The sequence below is a fragment of the Leuciscus leuciscus genome, assembly GCF_965113295.1.
Source record: "Leuciscus leuciscus genome assembly, chromosome: 3".
NCBI lineage: Eukaryota > Metazoa > Chordata > Actinopteri > Cypriniformes > Leuciscidae > Leuciscus > Leuciscus leuciscus.
This window is the reverse complement of record NC_138727.1, coordinates 53687574-53707875: the sequence shown is the minus strand read 5'-3', so window position 1 is coordinate 53707875 and position 20302 is coordinate 53687574. Positions and strand designations below refer to the sequence as shown.

Below are 20302 nucleotides of genomic sequence, written 5' to 3'. Positions count from 1 at the left end.
TTATTATAGTCCCTAGTGGCAACATATATAAAGAAAACAGTGTGGGGCCCAGAATTGAACCTTGAGGCACGCCACAGTAAAGGGGAGCAGATGATGATGAGTAATCTCCTATGCTGACAGAGAAACTCCTACTTGTCAAATAGGAGGTGAACCATTTAAGTGCAGAGCCTTGAATGCCTACTCAGTGCTCAAGACGTGCAAGAAGAATTGAATGGTCCACAGTGTCAAAAGCTGCCGTTAAGTCAAGAAGCACTAACACCATAGGGTTTCCTGAATCTACAGACAGTGCTAGATCATTTTGAACCCTTAACAGTGCAGACTCAGTGCTATGACGTGTTCTAAAACCAGATTGAAATTTCTCAAAAATAAAATTCTGTTGTAAAAAATCTTGTAATTGATTAAAAACAAGTTTTTCTAATACCTTCGACATAAAAGACAGATGTGAGACTGGTCTAAAATTCGACAAAACATTATGATCGAGATTAGGTTTTTTAATCAGGGGTCTGGCCACGGCATGTTTGAACGCATCCGGGACAGAACCTGAACTAAGACAAAAATTAAAGAACGCAAGTAAACTCGGCCCAATAATACTAAAAACCTCTTTGAGCATCCAGGCGGGAACAATATCTAAAATGCAATTTGTAGATTTCATGAGTTGTACTACCTGAGAAAGCAACAACAATGAGATAGGTTTAAAATCTCCTAAAACAGCTGAGTACAAAGGATCAGCAGGTACAACCACATTAAGATCGATACTGACATTTTGCCTAACTGAAGCTACTTTATCAATAAAGTAAGATAAAAACTTCTCACACATACTGGTTGAAGCCTGTGTCAAAGCTAAATTACATGGATTTAAAACAGAGCTAATAGTGTTAAATAAGACCTTAGGTTTATGGCAGCTATTTTCTATGACCGATGCGAGATAGTCAATCTTTGCCACCTTTACTGCCCTTTGATACTCAACAAGACTATCCCTTAACATTCCCAAAGAAACCTGCAATTTATCCTTCTTCCAGCTCCTTTCAGCTTGTCTACAATGTTGCCTTTTGGCTCTTGTGTCATCGTTTAACCAAGGGTCCGGTTTAGCTTTAAAAGACTTAAACCGGTAAGGGGCAACAGAATCAAGGATTCTGGTAGTTGTAGAATAAAACGCAGAAAGCATGTCATCTGAGGAAGATGGAAGAACCATATCATTATTAGCATAAAACTGAGAGCCCAAATACATTGAAACAAACTCTCCAGCTGAGGAAGATGTGAAATAGCGACGCTTAGAAACTATAGGTAGAAATTTAGGAGGTTGTGGGACAGTAATCCCAAATTTGATAGGGAAATGATCCGAAAAGCCTGATTCAGATATTTCAGTGACTGAAACTGAAAGACCAACAGAAATAATAAGATCCAAAGTACACAGTAAATTCCCCAGTGTTAAATTAACACTGCCCACATATGGTCCCACTCTACATGGTGTTAAAGTAACACTGAAGCAGTGTTAAAGTTAATGAGACAATTAAGTGATTAATTGAGTGATGATTGAGCATTATTGAAGACACCTGATGTTAACAAGCAGAATCACTGAAGGAGAAAATCTCAAATTGTAAGCCACCGTTATGGTGATGGGTGTTTGCTTTAGTTGGGCTCTTGACCCATACTGTATATTATTAACTTCAGACTTTGTTTGTCTGCTGTTATTGATGTATAACAGTCAAATGAACAAAGAAAAAGTGTGATCGGATAGTGTTGGTTATGTTTTGACATAATCATTAGGGATGGGTGGATCGATCCTGAAGTATCGATACTTCGATACTGACGTGGTATCGAAAAGGATCGATCCTCACATAAAAATATCGATCCAAATGTGTGTTTTTTTACCAGAATTTTTTTATTAATTTAGCACACAATTCAGTGCGTAAAATAAGCTTCTAAGTGAAAAAATAAGCGAATGTTTAGCGGATAATTGTGTAGGATAGAACTTTTTCTCCTAGTCATCTGGATACAAGACGAAACCAATCAATCACAGAGAGCGTTCGATGCTGGTGCTTCGCTGAGTTCACAGGCCCAGTGCGTTTGGGAAACGAAGCCTTGCTTAGATGACAGAGAAACAATCAGGAGTTATTTTGCAATAAACAAACCAAAAGTGTACATAACGGTTCAAAATGTTGACGTCAGTAAGATTTTTTAAATGAAATGATTATTTTTATTCAACAAGGATCGATGCATTAAATTGATCAAAAGTGACAGTCAAGGGTTTTACACTTAAAAATCTACTTCATATAAATGCTGTTCTTTCAACTTTGTTCATCAAATCAGCATATTAAAATGAAATATCATCATGACTGGAGTAATGATGCCGAAAATTCAGCTTTAATCACATGAATAAATTACAGTTTACTATGACATAGAAAACACTATAGCCTATGTTAAATTGTAATATTACAGTTTTTACTGTATTTTTGATCAAATAAATGCAGAAGAGAATTAAAAATCTTACAGACCCCAAACCTATGAACAGTAGGCTAGTAGGCTAGTACTATAATTAGAGTAGTTTTGTAAAAGTCACTGACTAATTACAGGCGAGTTGAGAGCACAAATCACAAAATATTTAGGCCTAGTAGTCATGAAAACGTATTCAGATTTAGCATATTAATGATGCATTCACCTCATAAATCATGACACACTGCTCTAGCACAGGAAAGTGCATACAAGTTCAAGTGCATGCTTTTAAAATGAAAAAGTATCGGTATCGATATCGGCGATACTGGCCCTGTATTTACTTGGTATCGTATCGATACCGAAATTTGCAGTATCGCCCATCACTAATAATCATGCTGTGATCCGAAAATGAAACTTGTTAGCAGCAGCTTTTTGATTCTACAGTATATGATTATCAGCATTTTTTCTTATAATCCAATATATTTAATAAACATTGTTCTGATCAAAACACTTTCAAATGTATTAATTTAGAAATACAGACATCAATAATCAGCCTGTGAATCCCAACAATGGTGACAATAATAAAAAATGTTGCAGTGGCTGCCACCAATCACAACTCATTAATGGCTCCCATCATGCATTGTGGTATGAACAAATTATGATCTGAATTGTCTATGTAATTTACTTTTCCCAATTGTCACCATTGTTGAGATGCATAGACTGAATCTTTATGTCTGTGTGTGCCTATAAGAAAAGTTTTTTTTTTTTTTTACTTTTAAGAAATCCTTTATATTATATCTAAAATTCTGGATATTTATGCAGAATCACAGTTGTGCTGTAACCAACAACATAAATCAAAAACATAAAGTTAAAATGATGATTGTCATAATATAACCAACACCATCAGATCACTTTTTTTCTTTTTTTCTTCATCTGGCAGTTGTAAGTCAGATACAGCAATCAAACAAAAATTAAAGTTAATAATTTAAGGGTCAAGAGCCCAACTAAAGCAAACACCCATCACCATAACGGTGGCTTACAATTTGAGATTTTCTCCTTCAGTGATTCTGCTTGTTAACATCAGGTGTCTTCAATAATATCCAATCATCACTCAATTAATCACTTAATTGTCTCATTAACTTTAACACTGCTTCAGTGTTACTTTAACACCATGTAGAGTGGGACCATATGTGCTCTGAGCAGTGTTAATTTAACACTGGGGATTTTACTGTGTATGGCCAAGATTATGTGTTTGCCCATCTACACACTGATTGAGGCCAAAAGAGTTTAACAGATTTTTAAAATCATTAGCAAAAGAATTTAAAGGGCAGCAAACGTGAATGTTGAAGTCCCCACAGATCAGAAGTTTATCAAATTTTGAAACAACATCAGCTAAAAACTCAGAAAACTCACAAATAAAATCTTTGTTAGGTTTTGGTGGACGATAAATAACAGCAAATAAAACAGGTGAATTTAGGTCAACCACTAGTGACTGTACCTCAAAACTGGCGTAACAGTAAGCAGGTAATAATCTACATCTATACACATCTTTAAAAAGAGAAACCAAACCACCACCTCGACCTGAAACTCGCGGGGTATTAAAAAAAGAGCAACCGGGTAGGAGGAGCTCCGTGAAAGTACTACTCTCCCCAGGTTTCAGCCAAGTTTCGGTCAGCATAAAAAAGTCAAGATCATTTGTTGTGAAGTAGTCATTAAGAATAAAAGTCTTATTCGTGACCGATCTGGTGTTGACCAGAGCCATACGAATCAGACACGGTTCAGTATTTTGTGTTGCCCGGCTAAGCGGGCGGAGATTCCCGAGCACACAACCACGTTCAAAAAGTCTCACCGACCGGCAGCGAGGGAATAGGCATCCAGAGTCAGACAGATCCATAGTATCCATAGTAGGCTGAAGCCACCGGTAACGATATGCCAGCGATTTCCGTCCCTTGTAGCCGGCAAACTCCGCTGGAAGCCATCCCCAGGAATGATCCTGATCGCAAGCAGAGATTGAATCCAGGTAGGCTCGAAACCTGACACGAACTGACACGTACCTCTCTTTCCTCGTCCCCTACGACGATTTTTATTTTTACTGTTTCGAGGTGGAAAGCCGGGTTGACGCTGTAGAAAAGCCGGTATAGATTCAAGAAAGGGCGGTAAGGTCTTTGCATGTTCGTCAGAACCGTAAACAGAAGAAATATAATCCGAATTTCCAATAGTTAAGAGAGTCAGGTGATCATACACCAGCAGCGGTGACACATTTTGCGTAATTAATAATATAAGAAAAATAATCAACACAAGCCTCAGCAGAGGCAAGCGGCATGCCACACACGGCGCCATCTTGGAATGAAACTCAGCGGAGGCCTATGCCTCATACATTAGCATTAAATATCTTTGCTGCATCCTTTCTAGAACAGACAAGGGCTTTCTTGCGGCTCGCATCAGCAGAGAATTGCATCGTCCATAGACCGCAAAACAATCAGCGGATGGCGGGCGGGTGAAGCTTTGAAAAAAAAAAAACGTTGGTGCGGATGATGAGATATTAATTTTATTTGTTTAATAGGCGATCAAGTAGCTAATCAGTTTCTGCTCGTTTATCCAAACTAAGTTGTCCCATAACAGACGAACGTCACAACGCCCCAAACACCCCTCAGTAGGGCTGTGCGATATATATCGTGAGATTGTTATGCGCATCTCGTCAGTAAAGCCGGTTCCTTGATTAGTAGTAAATCGCCATCACCTGCTTTCAGATGGAGCGGCATTTACTACAAAGAGCCGTAGTTAACTGACAAGCTGAGCCATATCGCATTAATATCGCAGACGTATCGCCAGCGATAATTAATGCGATATGGCTCAGCTTGTCAGTTAACTACGGCTCTTTGTACACAGCAAAAACTCCAGTGTTAAATTAACACTCCTGGGAGTGTATGAGTCCACACTCAAGAGTGTTGAAGTTAATGAGATAATTAAGTGATTAATTTAGTGATGATTGAACATTATTGAAGACACCTGATGTTAACAAGCAGAATCACTGAAGGAGAAAATCTCAAATTGTAAGTTACCATTATGACGATCAATGGTTGCTTTAGTTGGACTCTTGACCCATATATTATTAACTTTAGATTTTGTTTGTCTGTTGTTTCTGAATTATAATCACCAGTTGAACAAAGAAAAAAGTGATCTAATGGTGTTGGTTATGTTATGACAATCATCATTTGAACTTGATCACTGAACTCATTAAAATCCTTCTTTCTGACTTCGATTTATGTTGTTGGTTAATGAATCTGCATAAATGGCCAGAATTTTTGATATAATATAAAGGATTTCTTAAAAGTTGCTTAAAAAAAAAAAAAAATCATTCTTTTAGGCACACACAGATGTCGAGATTCAGTCTATGCATCTCAACAATGGTGAGGAGCAGAATATTCAATTAGGAAAAGTAAATTACATAGACAATTCAGATCATAATTTATTCATACCGCAATGCATGATGGGAGCCATTAATGAGTTGTGATTGGTGGCAGCCACTGCAACATGCTTTATTATTGTCACCATTGTTGAGATTCACAGGCTGATTATTGATGTCTGTGTTTTAAATGAATTTATTTAAATGTCTTTTGATCAGAACAATGTTTATTAAATATTTTAAATTATAAGTAAAATACTGATAATCATAGGCTGAAGAATCATTAAACTGCTGCTAACAAGTTAAACCAAACTATTTCAAAAAGTTTCCTTTTTCAGATCACAGCATGATTATGTCAAAACATAACCAACTCTATAACATAACATTTTTCTTTGTTCATTTAACTGTTATAAATTAATAACAGCAAACAAACAACAGTAAATATTAGAGTAAAGATATAATGGTCTAGAGCCCAACTAAAGCAAACACCCATCACCTTAATGGTAACTTACAATTTGTGATTTTCTTCTTCAGTGATTCTGCTTGTTAACATCAGGTGTCTTCAATAATGCTCAATCATCACTAAATTAATAACTTAATTATCTCCTCAGCCCTAAATGCCGCTCCATCTGAAAGCAGGTGATGGTGATTTACTACTAATCAAGGAACCGGCTTTACTGACGAGATGCGCATAACAATCTCACGATATATATCGCACAGCCCTACCCCTCAGCCGACGGTTATGTTACGAACCGTCATATTTGACTCACGTCATAACCGGCATCACCAATTCTGAAACCGGCACACCCCTACTTGAAACCATTTTAAACCGCAACCGGAATATGATACAAATACTCGATGGTGTTTTAAAGTGAGCTTTAAGTAAAAGTGTAATATTAATAAATTAAATTGTGTCATGTAGCTTGAGGCTACAAGTCTCTAATACAAGCCTTTTTCTAACAATACTTAATATAATAGGTGGATTATTCATGTGTAGTGGGATCACAGAGGTTTAGATGGCCAAGCATAATAAAAGCTATAATGGCTGAATTCAAACAAAAGAATAAGGATAAAAGAATAATGAAGATTAAGTCTCATACAGGCAGAGGTGTGAAATGTTCATCGATTTACATCAATAGAGCATGAATGGACCAGTTCTCCTCGCCAGACATTAGTCAAAGACTGCAAATGGGTGTTTACAGGGCAATAAAATATTTGATAAGAATCTTATCAGCCTTGTCTAAAACTTATCCAAAGCCTCCCCTGACATGGTCTCACAATACACAGCAAAATCCCCAGTGTTAAATTAACACTCCCAAGTATACAGTCCACACTACAGAGTGTTAAAATTAACACTGAAGCAGTGCTGAAGTTAATGAGATAATTAAGTGATTAATTAAGTGATGAATGGCCATTAGTGGTGACACCTAATGTTAATAAGCAGAATCATTGAAGGAAAGAGAAACAAGAAGAACAGAAAAAGGATAAACAAGAACTATAACTGACTTTGTGCCATTACACATTTTTGCACTTAATATTACCAGTTTGACTTTATTTCTGTCATACATCTACTTGAGATTCAACAGAAGTTTATACAGTAATGTTTTCTGGAATTGTTTGTTTCATTATGGTCGTCATTATGGTGATCAGTGTTTGCTTTAGTTGGGTTCTTGACCCTTTTAATTTTTTGACAATAGTTTTTCTCTGACTGTTCCAACATTTTGTTGATAAAGGACATGTGTTACTGCAAGAGAAAACATGATCTGCTCACTATATGTTTTGATGATGACATTATCATCATGTAGTGACCTGATTCACTTATGTCATTCAAATGTAAATCTTTTACTATATGCTTGATGTCTCGTTTTGAAGTCCTGAGATCTGACAGTTTGAGATCCAACAGCAACATGAACAATTTTGAACACAGGGTTTGTGATGTGAAAATATTAATGGTACCGTACAACACAATTGTTAGATTCAAAAGACATCAGTGAATCAGTCTATTTCATGATGATTATAAATCCATCAACAGGTAACCATCATCACCTGATCTCATTTCACTTTAGCTTTCTTTGCTGCTGCAAATGTGTTTGACAAACACACTGTCACAGCGGCCAACAAAAGATAAAATATATAATAATTTTAACTGTTTACTGAATTGGGGTGGCACTGTAATGGCGACAGGTGGAGAGCGTCTTGTTGCGTGCTAAGTTTGTCTAGTTATTTAGGTGTGTTCCCGAGTGCAAGTGTTTAAATTAGTAATATCACGGTTTCTATGAATGTCTGCCCTTCTGGACATTATTATAGTGAGATTAAATCAAAGCTTGTAAAGTACACTTTTCATGATGAGGAAGTGAGAGCTGGTGTTACTGCTTCTCTGGGCATTCGAACTGTTAATGGCATTATCTGGGAGTCAAGGGGGCGAAATTCTGCGGTATAACCGGGACTTGGACAACTGGGGAGAGTTGATACCGAAACAACGCAAGCTGGGCCGTGACTACCGACGGAAATCTCAGATGAGGAAGTGGGGAAGGAGAGGTGGAGTGAAGCAGAGGCTGAAAAGGCTCACCGGCACACAGAAGAGTCCGCCGCTACCTTCCATTATACTCGCCAATGTTCGCTCCCTACGTAACAAACTGGATGAACTACAGGCAAACATATTATGCCAGTGGGCTTATAAGGAGGCTAGTCTGGTCTGCCTCACGGAAACCTGGCTGGATAAAACGATCGTGGACTCCGAGCTCTCTCTGGACGGATTCGGCTCTCCGCTCAGACTGGACCGGGACACTGTGAGTAGCATGAAAAAACACGGGGGTGGGTTGTGCGTGTATTTTAATAAAGACTGGAGCAGAACTGCTGATGTTAAAGACTCCTGCTGTACACCTGATCTAGAGCTGCTTGCTGTGTCATTCAGACCCAAATATCTCCCCCGGGAGTTTGGTCAGCTGGCTCTAGTACTTGTTTACATCCCCCCCCTGGCAACGTCACACGTGCGGCAGAGGCCATAGCGGCGCGTGTCCATCAGATTGAATGTACATCCCCAGATTCCCCCGTTCTCATTTTAGGGGATTTTAATGGCTGCAGGCTAAACAAGACACTTCCAACCTACCAACAATATGTGACATGCGCCACCAGAGGTGACAAAATAATTGACCTCTGTTATGGGAATGTAAAGAATGCATACAAAAAAACACCTCTTAGCACTGCAGATCATAATGTGGTCCATCTGATCCCTGCTTACCGTACAAAACTACAGAGAGAGGGTGTGACCAAGAAGCTGGTGAAAAGGTGGGATGATAATGCGGTTGAGTCTCTACAGGGCTCCTTTGACAGCACAGATTGGGAGGTGTTGACTCAGGGGAGCAGCCTTAACCCTCTGGGGACCAAAAACGCGCCTGCGCGTTTTGCTCGTTTTTTTTTTTAGCAATGAAAAATAAACACAAAATGCTCTGTTAATTTTGATCTTTCATTTTCGTGTAATACATCAATCGATCCTGTTCAGTTTCTATTTTTTTTCTGTATACTCACAATACAAATAAAGTGTTTTGCTTTTTGACAAATAAAGAAAAACTAACATGATGCTATTTCTGCCTTCTCTCTGTCAGTAAACTCCCATTTGAAACGCGTTCGAAAATTATCTATAACTCCGCGAAAATTCAGTCAAACAGGCAAACAGACCCACGGGCATAAAGCTTGAGATCGCAGCTTTTAAATGAAGTAATTTATATAAAAAACAAATATTATCAGCTTCTGTAATCTGTATAAAAAGAGAGCGACTCCAGTCGAGCTCATTACGAGCCATTCAAAAGTAATTTGACCACGCAGAGCGCGTGCTATTCAAACGCAAATTCTGAGAACCATTTCAGTCTGTGAAACGCCCCCACATCAGCTGTAAACAAAGAGGCATAATATAGCCTACCTTATGGAGAAAATTTTCCGTGCTGATATGAGGAGCAGATCCCGCTGAGGAGTGAGGTAGGCTAAGTTATCCTTTCTCAAGTGTTAATGTGGAATAACGTTATGGAATAACGTTGTAGGCTTATGTAAACAAAAAGATGAATCGCGTTTCTATAATATGAATCGCGCGTCTATTTGTAAAGAGTGTTTAGCCTAAATATGAATCGCGCGTCTGTGTGTGAAAGAATAAACTGCTTTTACAGTTACAGTTACTGCGTTACAGTCAGGCGAAGTATGAAAGACAACATTTTGTTGACTAGATTTGGGTACAGTTTTTACTGTAGAATACTGTCACATCAAATAAGCTTTTCTGCTCATATATATATAAAATACTATTTTGTCAAAAATAAAGTCATAGACTAAGATGTTCCAATGTTGGCTATATTCAAACTAATGAATACATATGATAAAATGTAGGCCTATAATCTTTTTTTTTTTTTTTTTACAAAGAAAGAGTACTTTTTTGCAGAAATATTGCTGAAATTGTAATTATTGTTGTAATTGTAACCTTTTTAATAAAATAGCAAAACATATTTACAAGATAGATGTAAGCAAAATCTTAAATGGTCAATATAAGTCTTCTTCAAAATATATATTTTGTCCTTGTATTGTGGCTCAGTCAGTGTCACACCTGAATGAATGGCTAATTATGCAGAGTCATTATGCAGAGTGGGTGGGACTAAGGTGTAAACTACTCCTCCCCCTCGCATATTGGCTTTCCAAGCAAAACCTGTTTTACACCATTTAAATCAATGTATTTTTTTTTGTGAACGATAAAGCAAGACTATTTTCACATAATTTTGAAGCTAGAACTGAAAGGGACAACATCCATTAGTCAAAAGTCTTGTGGGCACATATTTTGTATGAGTTTTGTGGTCTTATTTCAGCAACTTTCATTTTTATTTTTTTAAATAACCACGCATAAACATTATTCTCTTAAAAATACAAACATCTACAAACATGTTGCTCGCATATTATGGTAGGCCTGTTTGTGCTATATAGAGTGAATTTACACCTTTGCCATTAACATGTTTATAAATAACTGAAAAAAGCACAAATGTCAGAGCATGTCAGAACATCTCAAGGGCCCCAAAAACAGCTTGGTCCCCAGAGGGTTAAGGAAGCCACTGAAGTGGTTACCCACTATATCACCTTCTGTGAGGATATGATTGTCCCGCAAAAAACTGTGAAGGTATTTTCCAACAATAAACCCTGGATTACAAAAGCACTGAAAACCACTCTTAATGAAAAGAAAATAGCATTCAACTCAGGAAACAGAATTGAGTCCAAACTCATCCAAAATAGACTGAACAAGGAAATAAAATCAGCAAAGAAAGGATATAAGGAGAGAGTTGAGAAACTCTTTCGGGAAGGCAAAGCTAGGGATGCCTGGCGAGGCGTTAAAACACTGGCTGGCCTCCCCATATAACAACTCAGCATTATCCGGGACAAGAGACTCTGTCAACATGGCAGAGGACCTTAACCAATTCTACTCCAGGTTCGACCAGTTTGATTATTTACAAGAGAGGAAGGAGCTAATAGATGAGCTCACTCCTATGATATCTGCCCAAGCAAATCTGGAGTTGCGGCAGGAGGAAGTGGAACTCATGTTGAAGAAGATGAAACCTAACAAAGCACCAGGACCTGATCAGATCTATGGTCGGTTGCTAAAGGCCTGTTGCAGCCAGCTGGCAGGTGTTTTCTGTTATCTGTTTAACCGCTCTCTCTCAGAACATTCAATTCCATCAACCTGGAAATCTTCAGTCATCTGCCCAATAGCCAAAAAGAGCAAGCCCACTTGCAACAATGATTACCGGCCTGTGGCATTAACATCTCTGGTGATGAAAGGCTTATTCTTTCCCAGCTTCAGGAGGAGGTCAGTTTGCATGTTGACCCCCTTCAGTTTGCATACAAACGGCACAGAGGTGTGGATGATGCCATATTAACACTGCTACATGGCACTTATTCCCATCATGAAAAGCCCAGGTCATTCATTAGACTGGTCTTTGTGGATTTCTCGAGTGCTTTTAATACAGTGCAACCTCACCTGATGGGACAAAAATTGCTCCAAATGGACGTGAACCTGCACCTTATTCTATGGATCCTGTCTTTTCTGACAGATAGACACCAGAGGGTCCGAGTCAACGGTCACCTCAGTTCGTCTAGGATAGTATCCACTGGAGCCCCAAAAGGCTCTGTAATCTCACCGGTTCTGTATACACTATACACTAATGACTGTACACAGCAAAATCCCCAGTGTTAAATTAACACTCCTCAGTGTTCATATGTGTCCACACTACAGAGTGTTAAAATTAACACTGAAGCAGTGTTGAAGTTAATGAGATAATTAAGTTAACACTGAAGCAGTGTTGACGTTAATGAGATAATTAAGTGATTAATTAAGTGATGATTGACCATTAGTGGTGACACCTGATGATAACAAGCAGAATCATTGTAGGAACGAGAAACAACAAGAACAGAACAAAGAGAAACACCAACTGACTTCGAGTCATTACACATTATTGCGCTTATTATTACTAGTTTGACTTTATTTCTGTCCTACATCTACAAAAGTTCTTGAGATTCAACAGAAGTTTAGGCAGTAATATTTTATGGAATGTTTCGTTTCAGGTCACCATTATGGTGATTAGTGTTTGCTTTAGTTGGGCTCTTGACCCTTTCCTTTTTAACATTAGTATTTCTCTGGTTGCTCCAACTCTGTGTTTATAAAGCACATTTGTTGTGGCAAGAGAAACTATGAATTTGGCTGTGTTTCCCGAAAGCGTCGCAAGTCGAATTTGATCGTACAGACCATTTGGTACAGTTGGTCTGTGATCAAGTTAGGCTTAAGATGCTTTTGGAAATGCAGCCCTGGTTATGTTTCGATGATGAAATTAGTAGTGACCTTATTCTCTAATCTCACCCAGCATTATAAACTGATTATTTAAATGCTTTATTCATTTTTCACTATAGTAGTTACTTCCAGTTATGTTTAAATGATCTGAGAGTTTTGAAATCACACACAGACATCAAGAATCTACATATGAATCTCAACAATGGTGACAATCACACAAACGCTTCATGTTGCAGTGCATGATGGGAGCCACCAATCAGAACGCATCCATGGCTCCCATCATGCATTGCAGCATGAATAAATTATGCAGCTGAATTGTCCAGTAATTTTCATTGTTTTTTTCTGTTTGCTTTTATTTTGCTATTGTTTTGTTATGACTTTAGTAGCTTGTTTTGTGATGTTCAGAGTTGATGTGTTTGTCACTAATTTGTTTATTGTCACCATTGTTGAGATTAATATGCTGATTCTTGATATCTGTGTGTTTAAACGCAATAACTTCTGTACATAAAGTATTTTCAAAATTGTTCATATTGCTGTTGGATCTCAAAATGTAGCATCTCAGAGCTACAAAGTGAAACAAGCATATAGTACACAATTTAGACTCTGAATGACATCAGTGAATCATGACACTACATGATGATAATGTCATTATCATCAAAACATGTTGTGAGCAGGTCATGTTTTCTCTTGCAGTAACAAATGTGCTTTACAAACACAATGTTGGAACAGACAGAGAAAAACTAAAATTAAAAAATGAAAAGGGTCAAGACCCCAACTAAAGCAAACACTGACCACCATAATGGTGACGAAAAAATGGTGAAACGAAAAATTCCATAAAACATTACCGTCTAAACTTCTGTTGAATCTCAAGAACTTTTGTCGATGTATGACAGAAATAAAGTCAAACTGGTAATAATAAGTGCAACAATGTGTAATGACTCGAAGTCAGTTGTAGTTCTTGTGTTTCTCTTTTTTATGTTGTTGATCACTTAATTAATCATTTAATTATCTCATTAACTTCAACACTGCTTCAGTGTTAACTTAATTATCTCATTAACTTCAACACTGCTTCAGTGTTCATTTTAACACTCTGTAGTGTGGACACATATGAACACTGAGGAGTGTTAATTTAACACTGGGGATTTTGCTGTGTAGGAGCAATAACCCAGGTATAATATATACTAAATATTCCGACGACACTGTGATCATGGACACCACTAATTCACTACGAGAGTTACAGACTGAGATGGACATTTTTGCGGAGTGGTGCAAGCAGAGCTGTCTTGACCTCAATGCCTCTAAAACAAAGGAACTGGTTGTTGACTTTCGAAAGGATGTTTCCATCATCCCCACTTTGTTAGTCAACAACCAGCCAATAGAAAGGGTTGAATCATATAGATACCTTGGGACAATACTTGATCACAAACTTACCTTCCAACTAAACAGTGAAAGTTTAGTTCAGCAGCGCCTCTTTTTTTTTGAGGAAGCTCCGTAGACTCCACACAGCAAAAACTCCAGTGTTAAATTAACACTCCTGGGAGTACATATGAGACCACACTTGTAGAGTGTAAAGTGTTAAAATATGAGTGTTAAATTAACACTCAAGAGTGTTAAAGTTAATGAGATAATTAAGTGATTCATTTAGTGATGATTGATCATTATTGAAGACACCTGATGTTAACAAGCAGAATCACTGAAGGAGAAAATCTTAAATTGTAAGCCACCGTCATGGTGATTATTGTTTGCTTTAGTTGGGCTCTTGACCTTTACATGTTTACTTTAAATTTTGCTTTTCTGCTGTTATTGATTTATAACAGTCAGATGAACAAAGAAAAAATGTGATCTGATGGTGGTGGTTATGTTTTGACATAATCATGTTGTGATCTGAAAAACTAAACTTATTGAGATAGTTTGGATTTGTTAATTACAGCAGCTCTGTGATTCTACAGCATATGATTTTCAGTATTTTTCATGTAATCCAAAATATTTAATAAACATTGTTCTGATCAAAAGACTTTCAAATGAATTAATTTATTTAGAAACACAGACATCAATGACCAGCCTGTGAATCTCAACAATGGTGACAATAATAAAGCATGTTGCAATGGCTGCCACCAATCACAACTCATTAATGGCTCCCATCATGCATTGCGGTATGAATAAATTATGATCTGAATTGTCTATGTAATTTACTTTTCCTAATTGAATATTCTGCTCGTCACCATTGTTGAGATGCATAGACTGAATCTTGACGTCTGTGTGTGCCTAAAAGAAAGATTATTTTTTTTCAAAACAACTTTTAAGAAATCCTTTGTATTATATCTAAAATTCTGGATATTTATGCAGAATCACAGTTATGCTGTAACCAACAACATAAATCTAAGTCAGAAATATGAGTTCAGTGATCAAGTTCAAATGATGATTGTTATAATATAACCAACACCATCAGATCCCTTTTTTTCTTTGTTCATCTGGCAGTTATAACTCAGATACAACAGCCAAACAAAATCTAAAGTTAATAATATAAGGGTCAAGAGCCCAACTAAAGCAAACAATCATCGCCATAACGGTGGCTTACAATTTGTGATTTTCTCCTTCAGTGATTCTGCTTGTTAACATCAGGTGTCTTCAATAATGATCAATCATCACTAAATTAATCACTTAATTATCTCATTAACTTTAACACTCTTGAGTGTTAATTTAACACTCATATTTTAACACTTTACACTCTACAAGTGTGGTCTCATATGTACTCCCAGGAGTGTTAATTTAACACTGGAGTTTTTGCTGTGCAGGTTCACCAGTCAGTTCTGATAGCTTTCTACAAATGCTTCATTGAGTCTGTAATAACTTTCAATATATCAGCCTGGTTTGGATAACTATCCAACATCCATCGCAACACACTGAACAAAATCATAACATTAAGCAGTAAAATAATCGGACAGGTACAGGAATCACTCACCAGTATTTATAACAGGAGGACAAAAATAAAAGGAACACAAATAGCTTCAGACACCACTCACACACTGCACAGCCACTATAGTCTTCTACCTTCAGGCCAGAGATACAGATCACTCATATTTAGGACCAAGAGAGCTATGACAAGTTTTGTGCCCACATCTATTAGAAAAATTAATGGTTGATAAATTTAACCACCAATGTGTATGCCCGTGTGTGCAGACTTGGTGATTATTTATCTTTATTTATCTATTTTTAACGCAAACCTTTTTAATGTTTACTGCTTATTTATCATGTATTTATTGTATTTTTCAAGCTTTAGTTATTAATTATTATTTTAATTTAACTGTGTGTGTGTGTGTGTGTGTGTGTGTGTGTGTGTGTGTGTGTGTGTGTGTGTGTGTGTGTGTGTGTGTGTTATATTGTGTTGTGTTTGTGGAACTGTACACACATTGATGCTTAACACGAATGAAGTTCCTAATAGATAAATAAAGTTCTTTGAGTTTGAATTGAATAAGAGTTAAGAGCCCAACTAATGGAAACACTAATCACTGTTATGGTGACTTCAAATGAAACACATTAGAGTTAAACACCTGTTAATTCTTAATAAAAACTTTGGTTTCACTTTATTTTGATGGTCCCTTTAACACGTTCTGTTGACTAGACGTGTGACAGAAATAAAGTCAGTCTGGTTAGTAATAAGTGAAGCTGGTAATGCTGTTTGTGGAGTTGTTTAATCCTCCTCTGCTGAGATCTTCACACATTTAATGTCTTCTTTTCTCTTCAGTTGATTTCATCTTAGACTGTGTCTGAAGTCAGTTGTAGTTCTTGTGTTTCTGCTCGTCTCTTTTTCTGTTCTCTTCTTTCCTTCAGTGATTCTGCTTGTTAACAGGCTTATTAAAGGGATACTCCACCGATTTTTCATATTAAACTATGTTATTCCCTTAACTAAGACGAGTTGATACATACCTCTCTCATCTCAGTGCGTGCACTAAATCGCTCTGTCTTGCGGCGAAACTTTGTTAGCACTTAGCTTAGCCCAGTTCATTCAATATGGGCCAAGCAGAGAAGCTACCAAACACCTCCACATTTTCCCTATTTAAATACAGTTACTCGCGTAGTGTAACTCGACCTAGGACTGTGACACAAAACAAAACGTTGCGCTTTTCTAAGCGTGTAAAATGGATAACTATATTGTATGGCGGAATACCATAGCAAGTGCTTGTAAGCACTTCGACTTGGCGCAGTAATATCTTCACTCGTGAAAAATCCTCTCACCGGCCCCCGCTCCCTCTAGTGAAGATATTACTGCGCCAAGTCGAAGTGCTTACAAGCACTTGCTATGGTATTCCGCCATACAATATAGTTATCCATTTTACACCGTCCAAGGTCGAGTTACACTACGCGAGTAACTGTATTTAAATAGGGAAAACGTGGAGGTGTTTGGTAGCTTCTCTGCTTGGCCCATATTGAATGAACTGGGCTAAGCTAAGTGCTAACAAAGTTTCGCCGCAAGACAGAGCGATTTAGTGCACGCACTGAGACGAGAGAGGTATGTATCAACTCGTCTTAGTTAAGGGAATAACATAGTTTAATATGAAAAAACGGTGGAGTATCCCTTTAAGGCTGAGATGACTTCATATTTAATATACACAGACTTTGTGGCTCAGATAAGGTCCAGTTCTCTTGGCTGACATGTGGCATTGCTATGGCCTGCTTGTGGCCCAGATCTGGCAAACAGGAGCGGTCCGCCCAATTCCACGCTGCACAAGTGCCAGATGTGGCCTGGATCTGGGCCGAAACAATGTTGCTATCTGGGAACAGTATTGCTATAGCAACATGAGTCTGATGGTAAACAACCATTAGTAGAGAGATAGTAAATAAAAATAGTATTTTACCATTAATTTGCGGGACAATGTTTTACAGTGAAACAAAAACTTTTTTTTTATTTTTTTTTACATATTAACTAACTTAAACAAGTGACATAGATGAATGAATGAATGAATGAATGAATGAATGAATGAATGAATGAATGAATAATTCAAGACAAGAACATTCTGATTTCATAATCAATATACCTGCCTACATCCGCTGCTGTGTCTGCCAGTGTTTGAGTCATGCACATAAACTAGACACCTCGCGAGCATGTATTTGGATGCTAAACTATTCTTTATTATATTCTTATTTGTACTTCACTCACGTTCCAATATCGACGGAAAAAATCATCCTCTTCACTTGCGCAAAAATGTCTTGGAAACATCACAGTGGAGCGATGCTTACTGTGAATGGTACGAATTGTACTACGAATTGTACATCATTCAAACTGCAAAGTGTTGCAAAACGTTGGAGGATATTTTGCAAATAATGTATTTAATGTTTTGTGTCAGTTTGTTTTCAGAAGTTTCAAAGAGTAAAAGAGTAAAAAAAGTTAAAACTTTTTTTATTTAAGTATCTATTTTTTATTAAGTATTTATTTTGTATTAATACATAACCTCATTGTATTAATTTATAATTTAACATTATAGCGTGACATTTGTGTCAATAATCGTCAAGCACAGGTGACTCCGCGTGTTGGGAGGCGGCCCCCAAATCAAATTCTGCTTAGGGCCCCCAAAAGGTGCGGGCCGGCACTGTGTTCTCTACTAATGGTTGTTTACCATCAGACTCACGCACACAAATTAGCCACGGGAGGGGGGGGGGGGGGGGTTATACGGAGGTTATACAGATATGAGATCTGGCATACAGATCATTGTGGACATAGTATGAGCACACAGTGAGTGACCTCAGATTGTGGCCAGATCATGAGTATCCTGGGAGCTCATGGTGGGTAAACTGTCACGTTACCAAGGCAACGACAACGATTACCAAGGGTAATACATTCCAAAGAGTGGCCGCTATCAGCCCCACAGTGGAAAATGAAACCGTAACCGTACCAGCTGGCCCGGATCGGCAAAGAATAGAATGGTTACGCAAAATTCCACTGTTCAGCCCAACGGTGAAAAAGTGGCAATTGTGTCACCAACAACTCACGCTGAATGAGATAATATGCTACAAGTCACTATTGGTGTAAATGGGGCTTAAATCACAGCTTTTGTCTAAAAGTCTCCTACTCACCAATTCTCACATAGATCAATCTCTTCCCAAAGCCAACTCTCAGGGAACTGAGTACGTGACACAATGTCTTCAGAGTTTATATAATATTCATCATCATCATCACCTGTTGTAACAGAAAAAAGTACAGAACATGCCTTTTAGAGCAAAAGGACACATCAAATAATCATGTCAAGTTAAAATGTTTAAGGGACCCTATTGAATGTGTACTGTTTTTGGGTGTCAGAGACTGTTAAGTTGTGGAGACATTGGTGGGGTGTTTCCAAATGGGGGGATTCCACCCACCCACACCCCACTACTCAGACACCCCCCATAAATGTGATAGACACTAAGGCCTCGTTCAGACTGTCAGTCCAAATCCGATTATTTGTGTATCCGATTGGAATCTGATCTAAAAATTATTGATATCCACACTGTGTATCGCAACTGTTCAGATCCGATTTGTGTCCATGCAGCTCTTCCGTTTTCCGTAATATCTGCATTGGTTTCTATGGAAATTGCGTTGGTAGGCATTCGCCAAAAACAACAACCGCAACATGGAGGGGTTTACAATAGAGATGTTGTCTTATTTAAATTTTACTATGCCGTCACGCTGGTCTACTGCGTCTTCTGAGGCAGCGGCAGAACCAGAGGCTGTACGGCTTTTTTCAGTGCTGTCGTCTCCGCCGGGTTCAAAATATGCCTCCGTTATATATTGTCATTTTCTACTCGTCCAGTATTTTGCAACACAGCATTGTTTCAGCAGCGACTTTCAACATGTTTCCTTTAACAACGTTTGACGAAAAGAAAGTCACATAAACCATGCAAAATCCGATCAGATCGTTCAGACTGAGACGGATTTCCAGAAATGCGATTTAAATAGGATTTCAAACCATATATGAATGTAGCTTGAAACGGATTTGTAAAGTCCGGACTTCATGTGATTTTTAACCGTTCACACTATTTAAATCTGATCGGATTCCAATCGGATCTGAATAAAAATCTGATTTAGACTGACATTCTGAAGGAGGCCCATAGCATTAAAAGTACAATTCTGTTTTAGTTAAGAACTGTTTTTCTCTGAAGTCAAAGCATACAAAAGTTTATATCCATGATTTTATTGGTGGAACATTTTTTCCACTATTTAGAATTTTCTGAAAATGTTAATTTTTCAATGTACTCCTAGACTGTTGATCCACTTCACATGCAACTTGGTACATCTGGAGACCCTGATGACAAAAAGTTTTCAAAAGAATTTTGATACATCAAACTCCCCACTGCATAGTTTTTATTTTCAGTACAGTTTGTTAATCTTTCAACTAACTTGAAGTGCCATAGACGTTGATCTACCGCTTCTGAATCCATACTGGCATGTCCATTAGTAAATTGTGTCTGTCAATGAAATCGTCTAGCCTTTTGACAAATAGTTTTTAAAGTATTTTTGAGAATTGAGAAAGCAGAGATATTGGTCTGTAGTTATTGAAGACATGAGAGTCACCGGATTTATACAATGGAATGACTTTAGCTATTTTCATCTTGTCAGGAAATACTCCTGTTTTATTATATATATATAGATAGATATAGTGGTGGTCAAAATTGATGGC

At 37.6% G+C, this 20302-nt stretch overlaps 1 protein-coding gene across 8 annotated transcripts in view; it reads right to left on the bottom strand.

Annotated features, from left to right (window-relative positions):
• LOC309493628 (complement C3-like) overlaps window positions 1-20302 on the bottom strand; it is a 528795-nt gene that overhangs the window by 205161 nt on the left and 303332 nt on the right. For all 8 annotated transcript variants that reach the window (XR_014204025.1, XM_082162768.1, XM_082162766.1 and 5 more), the window contains one exon: window positions 18723-18825. Coding sequence is in view for 7 of the 8 variants with exons in the window: in XM_082162768.1 (XP_082018894.1) it covers window positions 18723-18825 (103 nt within the window). In the remaining variant the exon portion in view is untranslated. The remainder of the gene's footprint in view (window positions 1-18722; window positions 18826-20302) is intronic.